Source organism: Ranitomeya variabilis, chromosome 2, assembly GCF_051348905.1.
Source record: "Ranitomeya variabilis isolate aRanVar5 chromosome 2, aRanVar5.hap1, whole genome shotgun sequence".
In the NCBI taxonomy this organism is placed as follows: domain Eukaryota; kingdom Metazoa; phylum Chordata; class Amphibia; order Anura; family Dendrobatidae; genus Ranitomeya; species Ranitomeya variabilis.
Genome location: NC_135233.1, coordinates 1,101,805,504 through 1,101,827,992, shown reverse-complemented (window position 1 = coordinate 1,101,827,992; position 22,489 = coordinate 1,101,805,504). Strand labels below are relative to the sequence as shown.

The window sequence follows — 22,489 nt, the reverse complement described above, 5'->3', positions numbered from 1 at the left end:
AGCACTTCCGGACAGCAACTAGCGTTGTTGGAGCCCGGGCTCTGCAGGTGGAGCAGAGTGTAGGCCGAAGCCTAATTGAACCGATTTCAAAAGTCACCTTTAACCCCCCCTCAGGGGTTAGAAAGTAGAAGAGCCACAGCTTATGCAGCAGTAGTGCTGCGCAAGTCAAAGGTTGCTCTTGTAATTTTTCTCCTTGCACACGCTGAATGGAACACGTATAACATTTAGCCCTTTATACAGTCAAACTGTGTAATGGAGGCGAGAGTTCCCTTTGTAATGAGACGCAGCACAGATGTCAAGAATCCCACCTTGGTGCTGGGTGCAGCCTCCTGAGCGTTGTTATTTGCTGTACAGGAGTCTGCGCTGTCGTGTTATCCCCTGGCCTAGCGCCGTTAGCGCTGCCCATCTTCTGACATCATTTAATGTCGGCCGTTGCGGTTCGCGATGACCATGAATCCCAGCCCCGCAGTGTCTTAACATTGTTAAAACACTGCGGGGCTGGGATTCAGGGCCTGGCGCAGCACATATGTTCGCCTCTCACACGCGGGTCCTTACACCCGCTTCAGACTGTGCGGCGTCATCTGATCCCTTATCGCATGCCACGGCCATGAAGCCGCACAGTCCGAAGAAGGCGGAAGGAGAGGAGGGACAGGCGAACTGATGCACTGATCCTGCCCATCAATCACACCCTCGCAGTCCCAATAAATAAGACACCGAGGGGCGTTGTGTGGGTCAGGGCGGCCGCAGAGGCGCAGCCAGCCAAACAATGATGCCAGAAGACGGGCAGCGCTACCAAGGGGGTTGCAGCGTGTCATTACAAAGGAAAGTCACACCCCCGGGACGGTTAAATGGTCACACAGAGGACACATTTCAGACGTGTTTTCAGTTCCACATGTGCGAGGAGAATACGTTTATGAGCCACCTTGCACACATGCAGCATTACCGCTGTACAAGGTGGCTGGATAACGTAAAAACGCCTGGGGGAGGGGGGACAGGTTCCCTTCAATTTCAGTTCTTGTGTCTGCGTGGCTTTTGCAGGACACGTTGCCGGCTGCACAGCAGGGGAACAGCTGGCGGTGCTGGACCCCACTGACACATTGGCTGGTGTTTTTCTCTGTGCAGCTAGCACATCTGGGCAAAAACTGGCGGTGTGTTAGAGCCCAGGGACAGCAGGAGGAGGAGCAGGAGGAGGAGGAGCAGGGGGAGGGGAGTGTAGGCCGAAGCCTGCACAGGCGGCAGCTTTGGGTGTGTTGTGTCTGCGTGGCTTTTGCAGGACACGTTGCCGGCTACACAGCAGGGGAACAGCTGGCGGTGCTGGACCCCACTGACACATTGGCGAGGTGTTTGGCTCTGTGCAGCCAGCACTTCCGGACAGCAACTAGCGTTGTTGGAGCCCGGGCTCTGCAGGTGGAGCAGAGTGTAGGCCGAAGCCTAATTGAACCGATTTCAAAAGTCACCTTTAACCCCCCCTCAGGGGTTACAAAGTAGAAGAGCCACAGCTTATGCAGCAGTAGTGCTGCGCAAGTCAAAGGTTGCTCTTGTAATTTTTCTCCTTGCACACGCTGAATGGAACACGTATAACATTTAGCCCTTTATACAGTCAAACTGTGTAATGGAGGCGAGAGTTCCCTTTGTAATGAGACGCAGCACAGATGTCAAGAATCCCACCTTGGTGCTGGGTGCAGCCTCCTGAGCGTTGTTATTTGCTGTACAGGAGTCTGCGCTGTCGTGTTATCCCCTGGCCTAGCGCCGTTAGCGCTGCCCATCTTCTGGCATCATGTAATGTCGGCCGGTGCGGTTCGCGATGCCCATGAATCCCAGCCCCGCAGTGTCTTAACATTGTTAAAACACTGCGGGGCTGGGATTCAGGGCCTGGCGCAGCACATATGTTGGCCTCTCACACTCGGGTCCTTACACCCGCTTCAGACTGTGCGGCGTCATCTGATCCCTTATCGCATGCCACGGCCATGAAGCCGCACAGTCCGAAGAAGGCGGAAGGAGAGGAGGGACAGGCGAACTGATGCACTGATCCTGCCCATCAATCACACCCTCGCAGTCCCAATAAATAAGACACCGAGGGGCGTTGTGTGGGTCAGGGCGGCCGCAGAGGCGCAGCCAGCCAAACAATGATGCCAGAAGACGGGCAGCGCTACCAAGGAGCTTGTTGCGTGTGTCAATACAAAGTCAAATCACACCTGAGGGACGTTTTAATGGTCACAGAGGACACATTTTAGACGTGTTCACTTCAACATGGGCAAGGAGAATAAGTTTCTGAGCCACCTTGAACACATGCAGCATTACTGCTGTTCAAGGTAGCTGTAAAACATAGAAACACCTGGGGGAGGGGGGACAGGTTCCCTTCAATTTCAGTTCTTGTGTCTGCGTGGCGGTCGCAGGACACGTTGCCGGCTACACAGCAGGGGAACAGCTGGCGGTGCTGAACCCCACTGACACATTGGCTGGTGTTTTTCTCTGTGCAGCTAGCACATCTGGGCAAAAACTGGCGGTGTTAGAGCCCAGGGTCAGCAGGAGGAGCAGGGGGAGCGGAGTGTAGGCCGAAGCCTGCACTCGAGCAAGTTGAAAGGAAACCTTTAACACCCCCCCCCCCAGGCGTTTGTAGCTGAAAGAGCCATTGTGTACAGCACTAATGCTGGAAAAGGTAAACTTAGCTCTTTTAATTATGGTCCTTGTACATGCGGAACCAAACATTTATGAAATGTGTCTCCTCACAGCGTTAAACCGTCCGGTAGGTGGAACTTTCCTTTGTCGTGTGACGCAGCACAGCCATCATTTTTACCCCCTTGGCGCCGTGCGCCCACTCCTCAGCGTTGTTTGAATCTGTCCCGGAGCCTGCGCTGTTAGGTTAGCCCTTGGCCATGCACACATGTTGCGCTGCCCGTCTTCTGACCTCATTTGGTGTCAGGCTGGCTGCGCCTGTGCGGGTGCGCTGGCCGAGATCCCGCCTCGCAGTGTCGTCTAATGTAATCCCACCGCGGGCCTGTGATCCGTGCCCGTGCGCAGTGCATATCCTGTCCTCTCACTCCCCTCCCTACGGCTTTTTCAGACTGTGCGTTGTCACGGCCGTGGCATGCTATTAGGGACCAGCTGACATCGCACAGTCTGAAGAAGCCGTAGGGAGGGGAGTGAGAGGAGAGGATATGCACTGCGCACGGGCACGGATCACAGGCCCGCGGTGGGATTACATTAGACGACACTGCGAGGCGGGATCTCGACCAGCGCACCCGCACAGGCGCAGCCAGCCTGACACCAAATGAGGTCAGAAGACGGGCAGCGCAACATGTGTGCATGGCCAAGGGCTAACCTAACAGCGCAGGCTCCGGGACAGATTCAAACAACGCTGAGGAGTGGGCGCACGGCGCCAAGGGGGTAAAAATGATGGCTGTGCTGCGTCACACGACAAAGGAAAGTTCCACCTACCGGACGGTTTAACGCTGTGTGGGGACACATTTCATAAGTGTTAGGTTCAGCATGTGCAAGGAGCATCACGAAAAGAGGCACTTTTTCCCTTTGCATTATTACTGCTGCACAAGGTGGCTCCTTCAGTAACAAACGCCTGGGGGGGGGGGGGGTCAGGTTCCCTTACATTTAACTTGTTGTGTCTGCGTGGCGGTCGCAGTACACGTTGCCGTATACACAGCAGGGGAACAGCTGGCGGTGCTGAACCCCACTAACACATTGGCGAGGTGTTTGGCTCTGTGCGTACAGCACTTCTGGACGGCAACTAGCGGTGTTGGAGCCCAGGGACAGGTGGAGGAGGAGGAGGTTGGAGGAGGTTGGAGGAGGTAGGAGGGATTGCCACACACACAGCAGGGGAACAGCTGACGTTACTGAACCCCAATAACAGAGGAGGGACTGTTGACTGTGCGTACAGCACTTCTGGACGGCAACTGGCGGTGTTGGAGCCCAGGGACAGGTGGAGGAGGAGGAGGTAGGAGGAGGTAGGAGGGATTGCCACACACACAGCAGGGGAACAGCTGACGTTACTGAACCCCAATAACAGAGGAGGGACTGTTGACTGTGCGTACAGCACTTCTGGACGGCAACTGGCGGTGTTGGAGCCCAGGGACAGGTGGAGGAGGAGGAGGTAGGAGGAGGTTGGAGGAGGTAGGAGGGATTGCCACACACACAGCAGGGGAACAGCTGACGTTACTGAACCCCAATAACAGAGGAGCGACTGTTGACTGTGCGTACAGCACTTCTGGACGGCAACTAGCGGTGTTGGAGCCCAGGGACAGGTGGAGGAGGAGGAGGTTGGAGGAGGTTGGAGGAGGTAGGAGGGATTGCCACACACACAGCAGGGGAACAGCTGACGTTACTGAACCCCAATAACAGAGGAGGGACTGTTGACTGTGCGTACAGCACTTCTGGACGGCAACTGGCGGTGTTGGAGCCCAGGGACAGGTGGAGGAGGAGGAGGTAGGAGGAGGTAGGAGGGATTGCCACACACACAGCAGGGGAACAGCTGACGTTACTGAACCCCAATAACAGAGGAGGGACTGTTGACTGTGCGTACAGCACTTCTGGACGGCAACTGGCGGTGTTGGAGCCCAGGGACAGGTGGAGGAGGAGGAGGTAGGAGGAGGTTGGAGGAGGTAGGAGGGATTGCCACACACACAGCAGGGGAACAGCTGACGTTACTGAACCCCAATAACAGAGGAGCGACTGTTGACTGTGCGTACAGCACTTCTGGACGGCAACTAGCGGTGTTGGAGCCCAGGGACAGGTGGAGGAGGAGGAGTTTGGATGAGGTTGGAGGAGGTTGGAGGGATTGCCACACACACAGCAGGGGAACAGCTGACGTTACTGAACCCCAATAACAGAGGAGGGACTGTTGACTGTGCGTACAGCACTTCTGGACGGCAACTGGCGGTGTTGGAGCCCAGGGACAGGTGGAGGAGGTAGGAGGAGGTAGGAGGGATTGCCACACACACAGCAGGGGAACAGCTGACGTTACTGAACCCCAATAACAGAGGAGGGACTGTTGACTGTGCGTACAGCACTTCTGGACGGCAACTGGCGGTGTTGGAGCCCAGGGACAGGTGGAGGAGGAGGAGGTAGGAGGAGGTTGGAGGAGGTAGGAGGGATTGCCACACACACAGCAGGGGAACAGCTGACGTTACTGAACCCCAATAACAGAGGAGCGACTGTTGACTGTGCGTACAGCACTTCTGGACGGCAACTAGCGGTGTTGGAGCCCAGGGACAGGTGGAGGAGGAGGAGTTTGGATGAGGTTGGAGGAGGTTGGAGGGATTGCCACACACACAGCAGGGGAACAGCTGACGTTACTGAACCCCAATAACAGAGGAGGGACTGTTGACTGTGCGTACAGCACTTCTGGACGGCAACTGGCGGTGTTGGAGCCCAGGGACAGGTGGAGGAGGTAGGAGGAGGTAGGAGGGATTGCCACACACACAGCAGGGGAACAGCTGACGTTACTGAACCCCAATAACAGAGGAGGGACTGTTGACTGTGCGTACAGCACTTCTGGACGGCAACTGGCGGTGTTGGAGCCCAGGGACAGGTGGAGGAGGAGGAGGTAGGAGGAGGTTGGAGGAGGTAGGAGGGATTGCCACACACACAGCAGGGGAACAGCTGACGTTACTGAACCCCAATAACAGAGGAGCGACTGTTGACTGTGCGTACAGCACTTCTGGACGGCAACTAGCGGTGTTGGAGCCCAGGGACAGGTGGAGGAGGAGGAGGTTGGAGGAGGTTGGAGGAGGTAGGAGGGATTGCCACACACACAGCAGGGGAACAGCTGACGTTACTGAACCCCAATAACAGAGGAGGGACTGTTGACTGTGCGTACAGCACTTCTGGACGGCAACTGGCGGTGTTGGAGCCCAGGGACAGGTGGAGGAGGAAGGAGGAGGTAGGAGGGATTGCCACACACACAGCAGGGGAACAGCTGACGTTACTGAACCCCAATAACAGAGGAGGGACTGTTGACTGTGCGTACAGCACTTCTGGACGGCAACTGGCGGTGTTGGAGCCCAGGGACAGGTGGAGGAGGAGGTAGGAGGAGGTTGGAGGAGGTAGGAGGGATTGCCACACACACAGCAGGGGAACAGCTGACGTTACTGAACCCCAATAACAGAGGAGGGACTGTTGACTGTGCGTACAGCACTTCTGGACGGCAACTGGCGGTGTTGGAGCCCAGGGACAGGTGGAGGAGGAGGAGGTAGGAGGAGGTTGGAGGAGGTAGGAGGGATTGCCACACACACAGCAGGGGAACAGCTGACGTTACTGAACCCCAATAACAGAGGAGCGACTGTTGACTGTGCGTACAGCACTTCTGGACGGCAACTAGCGGTGTTGGAGCCCAGGGACAGGTGGAGGAGGAGGAGTTTGGATGAGGTTGGAGGAGGTTGGAGGGATTGCCACACACACAGCAGGGGAACAGCTGACGTTACTGAACCCCAATAACAGAGGAGGGACTGTTGACTGTGCGTACAGCACTTCTGGACGGCAACTGGCGGTGTTGGAGCCCAGGGACAGGTGGAGGAGGTAGGAGGAGGTAGGAGGGATTGCCACACACACAGCAGGGGAACAGCTGACGTTACTGAACCCCAATAACAGAGGAGGGACTGTTGACTGTGCGTACAGCACTTCTGGACGGCAACTGGCGGTGTTGGAGCCCAGGGACAGGTGGAGGAGGAGGAGGTAGGAGGAGGTTGGAGGAGGTAGGAGGGATTGCCACACACACAGCAGGGGAACAGCTGACGTTACTGAACCCCAATAACAGAGGAGCGACTGTTGACTGTGCGTACAGCACTTCTGGACGGCAACTAGCGGTGTTGGAGCCCAGGGACAGGTGGAGGAGGAGGAGTTTGGATGAGGTTGGAGGAGGTTGGAGGGATTGCCACACACACAGCAGGGGAACAGCTGACGTTACTGAACCCCAATAACAGAGGAGGGACTGTTGACTGTGCGTACAGCACTTCTGGACGGCAACTGGCGGTGTTGGAGCCCAGGGACAGGTGGAGGAGGTAGGAGGAGGTAGGAGGGATTGCCACACACACAGCAGGGGAACAGCTGACGTTACTGAACCCCAATAACAGAGGAGGGACTGTTGACTGTGCGTACAGCACTTCTGGACGGCAACTGGCGGTGTTGGAGCCCAGGGACAGGTGGAGGAGGAGGAGGTAGGAGGAGGTTGGAGGAGGTAGGAGGGATTGCCACACACACAGCAGGGGAACAGCTGACGTTACTGAACCCCAATAACAGAGGAGCGACTGTTGACTGTGCGTACAGCACTTCTGGACGGCAACTAGCGGTGTTGGAGCCCAGGGACAGGTGGAGGAGGAGGAGGTTGGAGGAGGTTGGAGGAGGTAGGAGGGATTGCCACACACACAGCAGGGGAACAGCTGACGTTACTGAACCCCAATAACAGAGGAGGGACTGTTGACTGTGCGTACAGCACTTCTGGACGGCAACTGGCGGTGTTGGAGCCCAGGGACAGGTGGAGGAGGAAGGAGGAGGTAGGAGGGATTGCCACACACACAGCAGGGGAACAGCTGACGTTACTGAACCCCAATAACAGAGGAGGGACTGTTGACTGTGCGTACAGCACTTCTGGACGGCAACTGGCGGTGTTGGAGCCCAGGGACAGGTGGAGGAGGAGGTAGGAGGAGGTTGGAGGAGGTAGGAGGGATTGCCACACACACAGCAGGGGAACAGCTGACGTTACTGAACCCCAATAACAGAGGAGGGACTGTTGACTGTGCGTACAGCACTTCTGGACGGCAACTGGCGGTGTTGGAGCCCAGGGACAGGTGGAGGAGGAGGAGGTAGGAGGAGGTTGGAGGAGGTAGGAGGGATTGCCACACACACAGCAGGGGAACAGCTGACGTTACTGAACCCCAATAACAGAGGAGCGACTGTTGACTGTGCGTACAGCACTTCTGGACGGCAACTAGCGGTGTTGGAGCCCAGGGACAGGTGGAGGAGGAGGAGTTTGGATGAGGTTGGAGGAGGTTGGAGGGATTGCCACACACACAGCAGGGGAACAGCTGACGTTACTGAACCCCAATAACAGAGGAGCGACTGTTGACTGTGCGTACAGCACTACCAGGCAACAACTAGCGGTGTTGGAGCCCAGGGACAGCAGTAGAAGCAGAGGAACACAATGTAGGCCGAAGCCTGATTGGAGAAAGGGAACCTTTAACCCCCCCCCCCAAGGCATTTGTAGCTGAAAGAGCCAGCTTGTGCAGCTCAAAAGAAGCAAAAGGAAAAGGTGGCTCTTTTAATTATGCTCCTTGCAAGCACAGAACTAAACACTTATAAAATGTGTCCCCTGAAACCGTGAAACTGTCCCGGAGGTGGGACTTTCCTTCGTAATATGACGCAGCACAGCTGTCATTCCTACCCCCTCGGCGCCGTGCCCCGGCTCCTCATCGTTGTTTGATTCCGTCCCGGAGCCTGCGCTGTTAGGTTATCCCTTGGCCAGGCACACTTAGCGCTGCCCATCTTCTGACATCATTTGGTGTCAGGCTGGCTGCGCTTGTGCGGCCGCGCTGTCCGAGAGCCCGCCTCGCAGTGTGGTCTAATGTAATCCCACCGCGGGCCTGGGATCAGTGGCCATGCGCAGTGCATATCCTCGCCTCTCGCTCCCCTCCCTACGGCTTTTTCAGACTGTGCGCTGCCACGGCCGTGGCATGCTATTACGGATCAGCTGGCACCGCACAGTCTGAAGAAGCCGTAGGGAGTGGAGCGAGAGGCGAGGATATGCACTGCGCATGGCCACTGATCCCAGGCCCGCGGTGGGATTACATTAGACCACACTGCGAGGCGGGCTCTCGGACAGCGCGGCCGCACAGGCGCAGCCAGCCTGACACCAAATGATGTCAGAAGATGGGCAGCGCTAAGTGTGCCTGGCCAAGGGATAACATAACAGCGCAGGCTCCGGGACGGAATCAAACAACGATGAGGAGCCGGGGCACGGCGCCGAGGGGGTAGGAATGACAGCTGTGCTGCGTCATATTACGAAGGAAAGTCCCACCTCCGGGACGGTTTTACGGTATCAGTGGACACATTTTATAAGTGTTAAGTTCTGCGTGTGCAAGGAGCATAATGAAAATAGCTACCTTTTCCTTGTGCAGCATTACTGCTGCACAAGGTGGCTCTTTCAGTAACAAACGCCTTGGGGGGGGGGGGGGACAGGTTCCCTTACATTTCAGTTGTGTCAGCGTGGCGGTCGCAGGACACATTGCCGGCTACACAGCTGGGGATCAGCTGACGTTACTGAAACCCAATAACACTGGGTCGTATGTTTTGACTGTGCAGATGGCACTTCTGAGCCTCAACTGGCGTTGTTGGAGCCCAGGAATGTAAGTTCAGGTGGTTGAAAGATGAACACAACAGGAGACCTGGATAACGTATACAGTGACCTAATTATTTAATCAGGAGGAGGAGTGGCAAATTCCTGCGAGATCCAGGCCTTGTTCATTTTCAGGAAAGTAAGCCGGTCAACGTTATCGGAGGATAGTCGCATGCGACGGTCAGTTAGTACACCACCTGCAGCACTAAAGACACGTTCCGATAATACACTGGCCGCAGGGCAAGACAGCACCTCCAATGCATACTGGCTTAGCTCTGGCCATGTATCCAGCTTTGAGACCCAAAACTTGAAAGGGGAAGAGCCGTCTGGGAGTACAGCAAGAGGGCAAGACATGTAGTCTGTCACCATCTGACGGAACCGTTGCCTCCTGCTGACTGGAGCCGTCTGTGATGGTGTAGACTTTTGTGGGGGGCACACAAAACTGTGCCACAGTTGGGCCATACTGGTCTTGCCTTGGGCAGAGGCACTGCTTCTGCTCCCTCTTTGTGCAGAGCCTCCACCACTGCCTGGACGCACTGAGCTGCTTTGGAATGCACTAGCAGCACTTCTCTCAGTTGGAATGGAGAAGATGATGGAACTGACCAGTGTGTCTTGGTACTCCCGCATTTTTCGCTCCCGGTTCAACGGTGTGATGAGGCTTTCTACGTTGTCCCGGTAGCGAGGATCGAGGAGGGTGAACACCCAGTAATCAGACATGTTGAGAATGTGGTCGATGCGGCGGTCGTTTCTCAGGCACTGCAGCATGTAATCCACCATGTGCTGCAGACTGCCAACTGCCCAAGAAACGCTGTCCCCAGCTGGAGGCGTGATCTCTGCCCGCTCGTCATCACCCCACCCTCGCTGTACACACTGAGTACTGGACAATTGTGTAACTCCCTCCTCTGGACGGATGTCTTCCTCCTCCATTGACTCCTCCTCATCCTCCTCACAAACTGTCCCCTGCCTACGCGTTTGTGAGGAACCACGTGGCGCTGACTGTCCAGAAGATGATGGAAGTGGTGAATCCTCATCCTCCACCTCTTCCACAACATCATCCCTTAGCGCTTGCAGTGATTTTTCAAGCAGGCAGATAAGGGGGACAGTCATGCTGACTAGTGCATCATCTGCACTCGCCATCCGCGTGGAATAATCGAAGGGACGCAAAACCTGGCAGACATCCTTCATAGTGGCCCACTCTGTGGTTGTGAAGTCTGTACGGCGCTGACTGCGACTTTTGTGCGCCTGATACAGCTGGTACTCCATTACAGCTTGCTGCTGCTCACACAACCGCTCCAACATATGTAACGTGGAATTCCACCTGGTAGGTAGGTCACATATGATGCGATGTTCCGGCAGGCGGTGTCGGCGCTGCAGAGCCGCAATGCGCGCTTTTGCCGTGCTGGAACGCCGCAAGTGAGCACACTCTAGGCGGACCTTGTGCAGCAGTGCATCAAGATCCGGATAGTCCCTCAAAAAACTCTGCACGACCAAATTGAGCACATGTGCCAGACATGGGATGTGAGTGAGGTTGCCGAGGCCCAGGGCTGCCACCAGATTTCGGCCATTATCACACACTACCATGCCTGGCTGGAGATTCGCTGGCTCAAACCACACATCGCTCTCCTGCTTGATGGCATTCCAGAGCTCCTGCGCTGTGTGGCTACGATTCCCCAAAAAAATTAATTTCAAGACGGCCTGTTGACGTTTGGCCACGGCTGTGCTCATGTCGGTCGTAACAGGTACACGTTCATCACGGGTCCATGTGGAGGTGGACTGTGACGGCTCCTGCAGCGATGATTCTGAGGAACTGGTGTAAGAGGAGGAGTCAATGCGTACAGAATGGATTCCTGCAATCCTTGGAGTGGGCAGGACACGTCCTGCGCCACTCGCACGGTCTGTACCCGGCTCAACTACATTAACCCAATGGGCAGTGAGGGAAAGGTATCGCCCCTGTCCATGTTGACTGGTCCACGCATCGGTGGTGAGGTGGACCTTGCTACTGACGGCGTTCAGTAGCGCGTGTTTTATGTGTCCCTCCACATGCTTGTGCAGGGCAGGGACGGCTTGCCTGCTGAAGTAAAAGCGGCTGGGCACACTGTACTGTGGGACTGCCAATGACATCAAGTCACGGAAGCTGTCAGTCTCCACCAGCCTGAATGACAGCATTTCCAGTGACAGAAGTTTGGCAATGCCTGCAGTCAGAGCCTGTGCTCGTGGGTGGTTTGACGAGAAAGGCCGCCTTTTCTCCCATGCCTGTACTACCGATGGCTGTAGACTGGGCTGGGAGTGTGTGGTTGACTGGGAAAGTGGTGCTGCGGGTGGAATTACAGCGGGTCTCTGGACAACAGGGCCAGAGGTTCTTCCACGGCGATCCTGGGAGGAAGCCGAACCAGCTGCGTGTGAGCTAGAGGAAGAGGCAACACGAGCTGAAGAGGTGGTAGCTGCCGCTGTTGGTTGGCCTAGCTCTTCAGTGTGTTTGTCTAACTCCGCCGGGTGCCTGTTGCGCACATGTTTCCACATGTTGGAGGTATTGAGGTTGGCGACTTTTTGACCTCTTTTGATTTTTTGATGACACACCTTGCATCTGACATAGCAAATGTCATCTGCAACTGTGTCAAAAAAGGACCAGGCACTGCAAGTCTTGGGAGCCCCCCTTTTGACTTTTGGAAGAGACATGCTCCTTACGGGTGCCAAAGCGGAGGCTGCAGGATCCGCAGTCTTCCCCCTCCCTCTCCCTCTTTGGACCGTACGGGGAATCTCTTCCTCAGAGCTGCTCCCACCACCTTCCTGTCCCTGACGCCAAGATGGGTCAAGGACCTCGTCATCCACACTACCCTCTGCCCCCAACTGCTCCTCCCGGGTAGTCTCAGCAGCAGAGCACGCACCAGTAAGTGGCACCTGAGTGTCATCATCAGCTGATGCGGCCTGCGATGTGGTGAACGGAGCCACTGGCCCACCCGCCTCTTCAGACTCAGAGAGAAAAAGCTGTTGGGCATCACTGCACCCTGCCTCTTCTTCCATTTCTCCAATGCTGCTTGGCTGGCCCCCTGTTTCCAAGCCAAGAGATTCAGAGAACAGAAGTAGAGACGGCTCCTGTCCTGGGCTCTCTGTCTGCCTGGGCAATTTGGCAGGTGGTGAAGAGACAGATGGCTGCTCTCCAGTGCTCTGTGTCTGAGAGGATGTGGCACTAATGGAAGTTGATGCATTAGCTGCCATCCATCCCACAACGGCTTCAATTTGGTCTTCACGCAGCAGCGGTGTACGGCGCTCGGCGACAAAGCTGCGCATGAACGACTGTTCCCTCGTGAAAGTGGGTGCTGATGAGTCACCGGTGCCCGCAGCGGGCACAGAATCCCCACGTCCCCTCCCTGCTCCGCGCCCACGCCCACGTGCCTTACTCACTGCCTTCTTCATCGTGGTTGACTGATAAAGAAAAGCAGAAAAGTACTAACGGCTTTGTGTGCTTATTCCTGAAAAACTCCTCCTAACAGGTATAAGAAACACTAATTAGCTAAAGTGTGGACTAGACTTTAATATGAGTTAATGTGGCCTACACAAATGTAAAGTGGTGTAACTGGTGTGTTTGGTGAACTTTATTATTTATTTCTTTTTTGGGGGCTGAACTGACAACGGATAGAGCTGCAGTCACACGGAGACCGTGCAGACAGACGTTAACGGCGCTGTAAGGCCCAAAAACCCTCCTCTACTTTATCCTATGTAGTGTTTTTCCACAAATTAGCTGGAGACGGGTGGAAAGACACTAATAGGATTTTTTTAAATTAATTAGCAGCAGACTACAGTACTTGAAAAAAAATTAAAATTGATTTGGCGGTATGACGCAGTTAACAACCCTGAGCTGGAGACAACCAAGCTACGGCTGCTCACAGACTACAGGGCGAGCTGCAGTCACACGGAGACCGTGCAGACAGCCGTAAACGGCGCTGCAAGGCCCAAAAACCCTCCTCTACTTTATCCTATGTAGTGTTTTTCCACAAATTAGCTGGAGACGGGTGGAAAGACACTAATAGGATTTTTTTAAATTAATTAGCAGCAGACTACAGTACTTGAAAAAAAATTAAAATTGATTTGGCGGTATGACGCAGTGAACAACCCTGAGCTGCAGACAACCAGGCTATAGCTGCTCACAGACTACAGGGCGAGCTGCAGTCACACGGAGACCGTGCAGACAGCCGTAAACGGCGCTGCAAGGCCCAAAAACCCTCCTCTACTTTATCCTATGTAGTGTTTTTCCACAAATTAGCTGGAGACGGGTGGAAAGACACTAATAGGATTTTTTTAAATTAATTAACAGCAGACTACAGTACTTGAAAAAAAATTAAAATTGATTTGGCGGTATGACGCAGTGAACAACCCTGAGCTGGAGACAACCAGGCTATGGCTGCTCACAGACTACAGGGCGAGCTGCAGTCACACGGAGACCGTGCAGACAGCCGTAAACGGCGCTGCAAGGCCCAAAAACCCTCCTCTACTTTATCCTATGTAGTGTTTTTCCACAAATTAGATGGAGACGGGTGGAAAGACACTAATAGGAATTATTTGAAAAAATGTGCAGCAGCCTGCACTACTTCAAAAAAAAAAAAAAAAAAGGACAGTATGAGGCAATGAACCACCCTCCCTGAACTGAATACAACCAGCTATGGATGGCCTATGTGGCTGCACTCAGACTAGAGAGTGGGCTGCACTCACACACACACACACAGAGAGACCTTGCAGATCGCTGTGAAAACAGCGCTACAAGGCAAAAGCAAGGTGAATAGTAGGTGAACACAGCGGTTGCTAAATTAGCCTTTGGAAAGCACAAAGAAGCAAATCGCTATCTCTAAACTGTCCCTCAGTCAGCAAACAGCGTCCTGTCACTAACTGAATTCACAGCAGAGTGATCGCAAAATGGCGCCAGCGACTTTTAAACTGCATCATGACATCATTTCAGCAGCCAATCACAGCCTTGCCAGTACTTTCATGCCCTCCATGCTAAACAGGATGTGCCCACACTTGGAATCTTTCTCATTGGCTGAATTTCTGAATTTTGAATCATGGAACTTCCGATTCCGGTATCCGATACGCGCCAAGTATCGGAATCCCGGTATCGGAATTCCGATACCGCTAGTATCGGCCGATACCCGATACTTGCGGTATCGGAATGCTCAACACTACTCTAGACTCGAGTTGTCTAGGCAAGCTTATACTAGATTAGAGTAAATTAGAATAGTTTAGTCTACAGTAGGTTAGAATAGATTAGACTAGAGTAGATAATGCTACTGTAGAAAAGATTAGATTAGTCTAGACTAGAGAAGGTCAGAATAGGTTCTAATAGAATAGAGTAGATTAGGCTACAGTAGCTTAGAATAGATTAGTCTAGACTAGCAAAAATTAGAATAGATTACACTCAACAAGAGAGGATTAAATTATTTTAGACTAGAGTAGGATAAAACTGTTTAGACTAGACCACTACAGGTAAGAAGATTGGATGACTGGAGAAGACTTCACTAAACTACTCTGAATTAGATTAGACTCAACAATTAAACTTAAACTAAATCAGGCTGGGCTGAATACAATGGACTACACTAGATTAGGCAAGACCGATTGATTGAAAGGGAAGTGGACATTAAACAAACTTTGTATAAATCAGTTGGAATGGTGAATATAAGAATCTTTGTAATAAATCTTATCAGTTAAATCTGCTTCTTTCTGTGAGACACTTCTTCCCCCACTTGACTCGTGAACTTGAGGTGGCAGATTACATAGCCTTTCTACAAGGAGGAGAGGAGAGCAGAGTGAGAAAACAAGCAGAGGGACACATAGAAAGATAATGCTGAGTTTTCTAACAAGTCTTTACCTAACGGATTCACATCTACCCTGCTCAGTACTGCTGTCCTCCATACTCCTGCTGCTGCTCTCTCATATACACAGGGCCACTTATTCTGAAAAGTTACCTTTTACACCAGATTAGATTAGACTTGACTGGACAGTTTTACATTATGAGCCGTCTTACTGTTTTTTCTCTTCCCCGACACAGGTTCTGCAGAGTGCACAGACCACAGCTCATTACAAGAACACAGACTCAACCTCTATTCCTCAGGATTACATGCTGCCACCCAGATGCTTCTCATAGATTATACCTCGATTTTGTCCAAGGGTCACTCTCTGCTACATACCTATACTGCGAAGGGGCAGCCCAACAAATTCACCTGTCCGGCTGATTAAAGGGCACTAGGGTGACTCCAGATTTGTTCCTTCTCTTACTTTTGGTGTCCTACCCATAGGAGGTCAGGACAGCGCAATAAGGGGATGGGGACCATGGGAGGAACAGCTTACCTACAGCAGCCATTACAGTGCCTCCTACACTCAGTGGGCACTGTCATACCCTTCCTGACAATGTAGGAAGCTCCACGTTGTAACCTTGGTCACTTCACGCCTTATTTTTATCTCTGGCTATATATTGTAGTGTAGATTGTAAGCTCAGTGGGCAAGACACCTCTCTCCTTGTCTCGTATTTCCAGGTTGTGACCTCTTTGCTGTAAATAAACCTATACAGACTCGATGCGACTTCTCCTTTCATTACATAAACCTGTTCTGTGAAAGTTCTCAATGTCAATGAGCTGCACATAAAGCCAGAAGAATATTATTGTGCAGCAAACCGAAACCCCGAATCATAGCAGACTGTGCATACACTGTGGATCCACAGAGGGGAGGGAGAAATAACAGGGAAAAACCTAAAATAATAACTCCGGTACCTTCTGTCTAGTTCACAGTGATACTTTGTATATCAATACAGCCAAATTTAAGGGAAATTCCTTAAAAATTGTTCCCAGTTTCTTTTTTGCTAAAGTTGTAAATCTGGCATTTTACTGTTAAAGGAAGAGGACACAATATTCAAAACTAAAAATGTATTCAGTATCTCCTGCTTGTTCAGTGTCTGCCGGGAGCTGCCCCTGGTCTGAAAAGAAATGACATCGAACCTGATGATTTTTCACTAAAAACACCACAATTCCCAATGCATGTCCTCTGACTGACCGGGAAACATACAGTCATCAAAACACAAAATCTGACTGCAGTTAGAACAAATTCTAAAATTAGTCATATCACAATGTGCCCCCATAATAACAGTGACATACACAGTGCCCCTTGTAGGGGTTCGCACTCTCGGGTAGCCACTTACATACACGTGGAACAGGGTTTTATATCTAAACAACAAGCAGTTAATTGTCCATCATAAACTTTACAGCTCCAAAATGAAAAAAGCCTTCATTCAGCATCATTGGATAACATAAACAGTTGTTTCCTTCAGGTAGAAATAAACAGCAACCTTACCAACCTCGATATTCCCAGCAGCAGCTCACATTTGTATTCAACGTGTTCACCAAACAAACACCTATCTGTTTGGCTCCAGCGCACCTCATTTTACAGAGCAGATTATCCATCAGCTCTGTCTTTCTCCAGTCTCAGCACAATCCACAGTGCTGAGCAAACTCTGCTGTTATTAATAGGCCTGTAAACGCTGTACTGGATCGTATGATCGACTTTTCCCAAACATTTTCTTTTGGTTAATCAAGAATCCTGGACATTAAACCCACTCAGTAACCTAGTGTTACTGGCATAGTTTATATTACCGACACAAACCGGCCATCCAGCACCTTAGCTCCTGCTTTTCTGCTTTTCTACATTCCCTCCCCCTCTGCCCAAAGCTGGGTGATGGGAATCATCTATCCATAAACAGCACACCCTTGGCTGCTTTGGAGAAATTCGGTGCACTACCAACACTGGTTGCAGAGGGCCAGTTTAAACTTTTGCAATGCGTTCTCAGTCTCCTCAGGCCACTTAACCATCGCTGGTTTTGCACCGTTTTGGAGATCGGTTAGTCACTGCTATTATAACAAACTTAGGGACAAACCTCCTGTAGCAGCCTACCAGTCCCAGGAATGCTGTGACTTGTGTTTATTTTTTTTTAAGGGGGCGTGGCCTGTTCTGTATCGCTTCCTTTGATACTACCTCCTTGTTACAAATAGCGGGCTCATTCAGTGAAGTGGATCCTCTAAGCCCAAAGACCGGATGGGCACATGGACAACGGGCGTCTGTGCAGCGGCCAAATGAAACACACAGAACGCAGACACATAGAACACAAACTAAAAATTTTGTGAAGTCTTGGAATCACAGACAGATAACAGATTTACTGAACAACAGGTGGGTAACTGGAACTGGAAGCCTTAGATAGCCAGGAAAACTTCATGGAAACTGTAGGCAGGTAGATAGCAATTCTAGAAACCATAGGAAAGTGGGTAGCAATGCGGGAAACCGCAGGCAAATAGGTAGCAATACTAGAAACTTCAGGCAAGTATGGTGTACCAGATTCTGGCCGTACTGTTTATGGGAAGGCTGCACATCTTCTGCCATTTTAACACCTGCAATGTTGGTTTCGGACTGGGCCAAAAAGCAAGGGGTTTTGAGCGATACCTATTGTAACAGGGTCTACCGTGCTGGAGTACCTCTTTCAGTACCACCCCGTGTTTCAGGAGGTCCACTCCACTTTGGCTGGAGTCTGAATGAAGGACGCTGGCTGGAATTGCTTGGTTACATGGGTGCATATTAAAGATCACTGCTTCTCCACGTATTTCCAGTGTGACAACACTTTACTCACAGGACACAGAATATATCACACAGATACAGAGGGCAGGCCAATTGAATAGCGGTAGGCCAGACATACATTACAATAGCCGCAGGTGGCCAGAGCCTGCCGATATTTACTGTGGGAATTACAAAGGTGGGGGAGGTCAGAAGGGGGATATCTTGTCCCCTCTGCCCAGGGGCGCAGCCTGTGGGCTGACGCATTAGGGACATGCATCTCACATGGAACCTATTATACATACATATAACTGCACAACATATTCTGGGTGCTGGGGGGTTCCGTAACACCTATCCATCCAGGATTTAAGTATGTGACCATGATACATCGGGAAGGGCTTCCTATATCCCCTGCATTGTGCCTCTTGTGCCTTGAAGAGGCGCTCTTTTACCTTGCCTTTCACTTTGGTCCCTCACCACAACAGATCTTTATTCCCGGCCAGATGTGGAAACAATTATTGGCTGATGGGGAACATCATTTAACACAGTTACATTTTCCAGAGTATTTTACTGTTACGTCCCGGCTCTGGTCAGCCCCATACTTCTCCTGAGACTCCTCCAGGTCAGGGATATTGGCTTCAGGGGAGCCTTCCTCATCCTCCTCTCCAGCCAGTACATTGAACAGAAATTCACCGGTTATGTCATGTGCCTTTGTTACCATAGCCGACTCTGGACAACATACCAAACTACTGGGAGCTACAGCTTCAGCCCATGAGTCCCAGAACAAAGGAAAATCTCAACCAAAAACAAAAGCATGAAACAAGTCCTCGACAATTCCTACTTGGTGGGACACGGAACCACAGTCTGTGCGTATGTCTACCTGGGCGATGGGATCCATGGATACACCTTACTCTGACCCCCTTCCCAGGACTGGCACATGTAGACGTGTGGCAGTTAATAGGGCCCCTGAGTCCAGGAGTCCAGTCACAGTGACCTGGCACAGCTGAGGTCCCTCACCAGGGTGAGGTAAGGTACTGCACATGGGATGAGCATAAAATGAGAAGCATAATCATGGCCTGTAGGCAGGGTAGGCACCTGCCTCAGGCGCTACCTCCTGTCACCGACACCGCTCATCCCTCTCTCTGTCCTGTGCCTCGGCCATTGCTCCCTCCCTGCTCTCAATTGCATTCGATCCATCAGACAGCAGTGATCTCCCCTGCTCCACCGGGATCTCCAGCAAGATGCAGGCCACTTCCAGCCCATGCCCTGTTAGAGAAGGAGCACGCGGGGGATGTTGGATGGCGGGTGCAGTGACGACATCGCACCATCCAGCGTCCATTGCTGCACTTCACAGAAGAGGAGATGGTGGATGGGAGCTGTAATTATTTGAGTATCATGTTTTTGTTTTGTTTTTTCAATTCTTATATTACTGTGCAGGGGAAAAAAATGAGGTGGTGACTGTGCAGATGGGGGGATTAAATGAGGTAAGAGGCTATGCAGAGGGAGGAATTATATGAGATGAGGAGTTGTGCAGATGAGGGGAATAAACTGAGGGGCTATTCAGATGGAGGAATAAGATGAGGGGCTGTCCAGATGGAGAGGATAAGCTGAGGTGCTGTCCAGATGGAGAGGATAAGCTGAGGTGCTGTCCAGATAGGGGAATAAGCTGAGAGGTTGTGCAGATTGAGGAATAAGCTGAGGGGCTGTGCAGATGGGGGGAATTAGCTGAGAGCCTGTTCAGATAGGGAGAATAAACTGAGAGGCTGTTCAGATGGAGAGAATAAGCTGGGGAGCTCTTCAGATGGGGGAATAAACTGAGGGGTTGTGCAGATATGGGAATAAGCTGAGGGGCTCTTCGGGTGGGGGGAATAAGCTGAGGGGTTGTGCAGATGGGGGAATAAGCTGAGGGGTTGTTCAGATGGGGGAATAAGCTGAAGGGTTGTTCAGATGGGGGAATAAGCTCAGGGGTTGTTCAGATGGGGAAAATAAGCTGAGGGGCTGTTCAGATAGAGAGAAAAAGCTGAGGGGCTGTTCAGATAGAGAGAAAAAGCTGAGGGATTAATCAAATGGTGGAATAAGGTGGGGGCTGTTCAGATGGGGAATAAGCTGAGGGGCTGTTCAAATATGAAGAATAAGCTGGGGGGCTGTTCAGTTCAGATAAGGGGAATAAACTGAAAGGCTGTGCAGATGGGGTCAAATAAAATGAGGGGCTTTGCAGATGGGGGAATAAACTGAGGGGCTGTGCAGATGGGGGGAATAAACTGTGGGGCTGTGCAGGGGGGGGCATGAAATGAGAGGCACTGCAAGGAGGCCATGCAATGAGGGGGCTGTGTGGAGGCCATGAAATGAGATGTATGTTTTGGCCATGAAATGAGGGGCTATGCAGAGGGACAGCAAATTATATGAGGAGCTGTGGTGACCATACTGTATATACTGTAGGTCTGTAAAGGTCATTATACTGGGGGTGTTGTGGGATCATAGTATACATGAGGGCTATTTTGGACATCATACTATTTATGGGGGTCTGTGGTGGACATCATACTGTGGTGGTGACCATACTATATTTTGGGGGGTGTTGTGGATATCATACCATATGGGTGGCTGTGGTGACCATCATACTGTTTAGGGGGACACTGTGTGGAGTGGTTACAGTTTGAAGATGGCAGCGTGGTGAGCAGTATGAGGGCATAGCGTGAAAAGGGGCTCATAATGGATATGGACAGGGGCAACATGAAATGGCGGCACAGTATGGAGAGGTGTTAGTGGATCGCCCCCAGGCGCAGGGCAGTGGGGTACTTGGTACCGGGTCCCTCTGTCTCGGTTCTGGGGATGTCACGGTGGCCCGACCCGGTCCGTGGCCCTGCTAAGGCGCGCCCAATTAAAGGTGTTAGTTTGTCAAGTGTTCGTGACGCCACCTGTGGTGTTCGGTCAGGGTGACCGACGCTGCTAGGGGTCCGCTGGGGTAATGGAATGGCAGCTAGATGGTATACCTTCCCACAGGTGAAGTATGTCCCCAGGGCTTCCCAGATATGTAGGTAGTGATGGTGGACGTTGTAAGGCGCGATGAATAATGAGGACACAAAGGTTGCAGTCTCTTTATCTTTTACTGAAGACTTCAACGTCCACAGTCCAGAGCACTGTTCACAGGGCTGGCTGAATCCGGCCGGTCTGAAGGCAAATCCAGAGTTCCCTTAGCAGGTGGAAATCAGTAGCCTTCCTACTAGCGCCTGTGTGTTGAAGTACCTCCCTGCTGAGCACCATGGGATAGTCCTCTCAACTGTCGTGTATGTTTCTATTTCTCTCTCTCCGTCCCCCAGATGGTATGGATAGGACGACCCGTATGACGGGGTAGGCCTGGAGCTATTTTATAGGGACCCTAGAGACGCCCCTCTCCCACAATTTGCCTCCGTTGTCTTCATTAGGTTAAAGGTTGGGCAGCCAACTTGGAATTAACTATCCTGCCGTTGTTTGAAGTAATGTGTAGAGCCTATTACTCCCTCGGTGTTCCGGCCACCAGCTACGCGCCTCAGAAGGATGTTGCCGATCTTAAGGCAGTGTCAGGACTCTGAACATTTACCTTTTGTGCATTACTGCCCTTTTCCAACATGGCGTCTTTGGTCTCATGTGCACTTGTCTTCCTGCTATAAAACTCCACCCCAGCCTTCAGTCTGTGCTAGATTATTCTGCCTTGCATCCAGCTCCTGACCTCTGATTGCTCCCTGGCTGTGCACCTGCTCCTGTGGACCTGTGTGGTGATCCTGCTACTCTGCTCTGAGTTCCTGCTGCATACACAAGTCTCCAGTAATCCTCCTTCATCTGCTGCTCGTGTTCACTTTATCTGCATTTGCTGTACATGTAAGCTGTTTCTGCTTTGCAATAACCTGAGACTATTAACCAGGCCTCCCTGGTTGAGCTAAGATATGATTTTAACTGCCTTATAAGCATATCTATCTGTGTCTGGACTAAGTCAAGGATTTATTCGTGTCAAGTTTCCTCAAGAATAACTGTGCTTCATAGACTTTCTGCGTGATTGCATTTCCCTCTGAAGTTTCCTATAGACTGCTAAGCTGCGTTTATTATTTGCACCAAGTGTTGTGGACTTGAGTTTCTCTCTGCACCTGTTTGAATCACCGTGTGATAATATAGACTTTACCACTTATAAAACTGTGTTCTGTAGTTGTCTTATTCCACGCAAAGAGTCTCCTGAGTTATCCCCTATAATTATTACAGCAGAACTCCTCCCGGTGTTATCTCCTTGTGCTGTGATCTCGTTTCTCACTTCTCCACAATATACTTCGCTTCGTGTCCTTTCTTAGGATGCTGCTGCAATGAGGTGCAGGCGCAGCTCCGTAACGTTCTATCTCTTGCTATGTCTCTGTCAGGATCTCACCCCTGACAAGGACCTCTGTCTACAGCTCAGATGTTCCTCCTTCTCCCCCTGTCTGCCTGACAGGTCTTCTCTGGGTCGAACCCCGGTAGCTTTCTCCCTAACTTCCTATCCAACCCCCAGTTTTACCCGAGTGTGAGGAGTGGCCTAATAAATAGAACCTTTCGCTCCCCCTGGTGGCC

At 51.9% G+C, this 22,489-nt stretch overlaps 1 protein-coding gene across 3 annotated transcripts in view; it reads left to right on the top strand.

The window, feature by feature from the left end:
• LOC143810238 (adhesion G-protein coupled receptor F3-like) overlaps positions 1 to 15,891 on the top strand; it is a 41,957-nt gene extending 26,066 nt beyond the window's left edge. For 2 of the 3 annotated variants that reach the window (XM_077293104.1, XM_077293105.1), the window contains one exon: positions 15,378 to 15,891. In XM_077293104.1, the coding sequence (XP_077149219.1) occupies positions 15,378 to 15,473 (96 nt within the window). In that variant the 3' untranslated portion in view covers positions 15,474 to 15,891. Of the gene's footprint in view, positions 1 to 14,815; positions 14,875 to 15,377 lie in introns of those variants that run through there. The other variant, XM_077293106.1, reaches the window with a different exon arrangement.
• Positions 15,892 to 22,489: the final 6,598 nt, after the last annotated feature.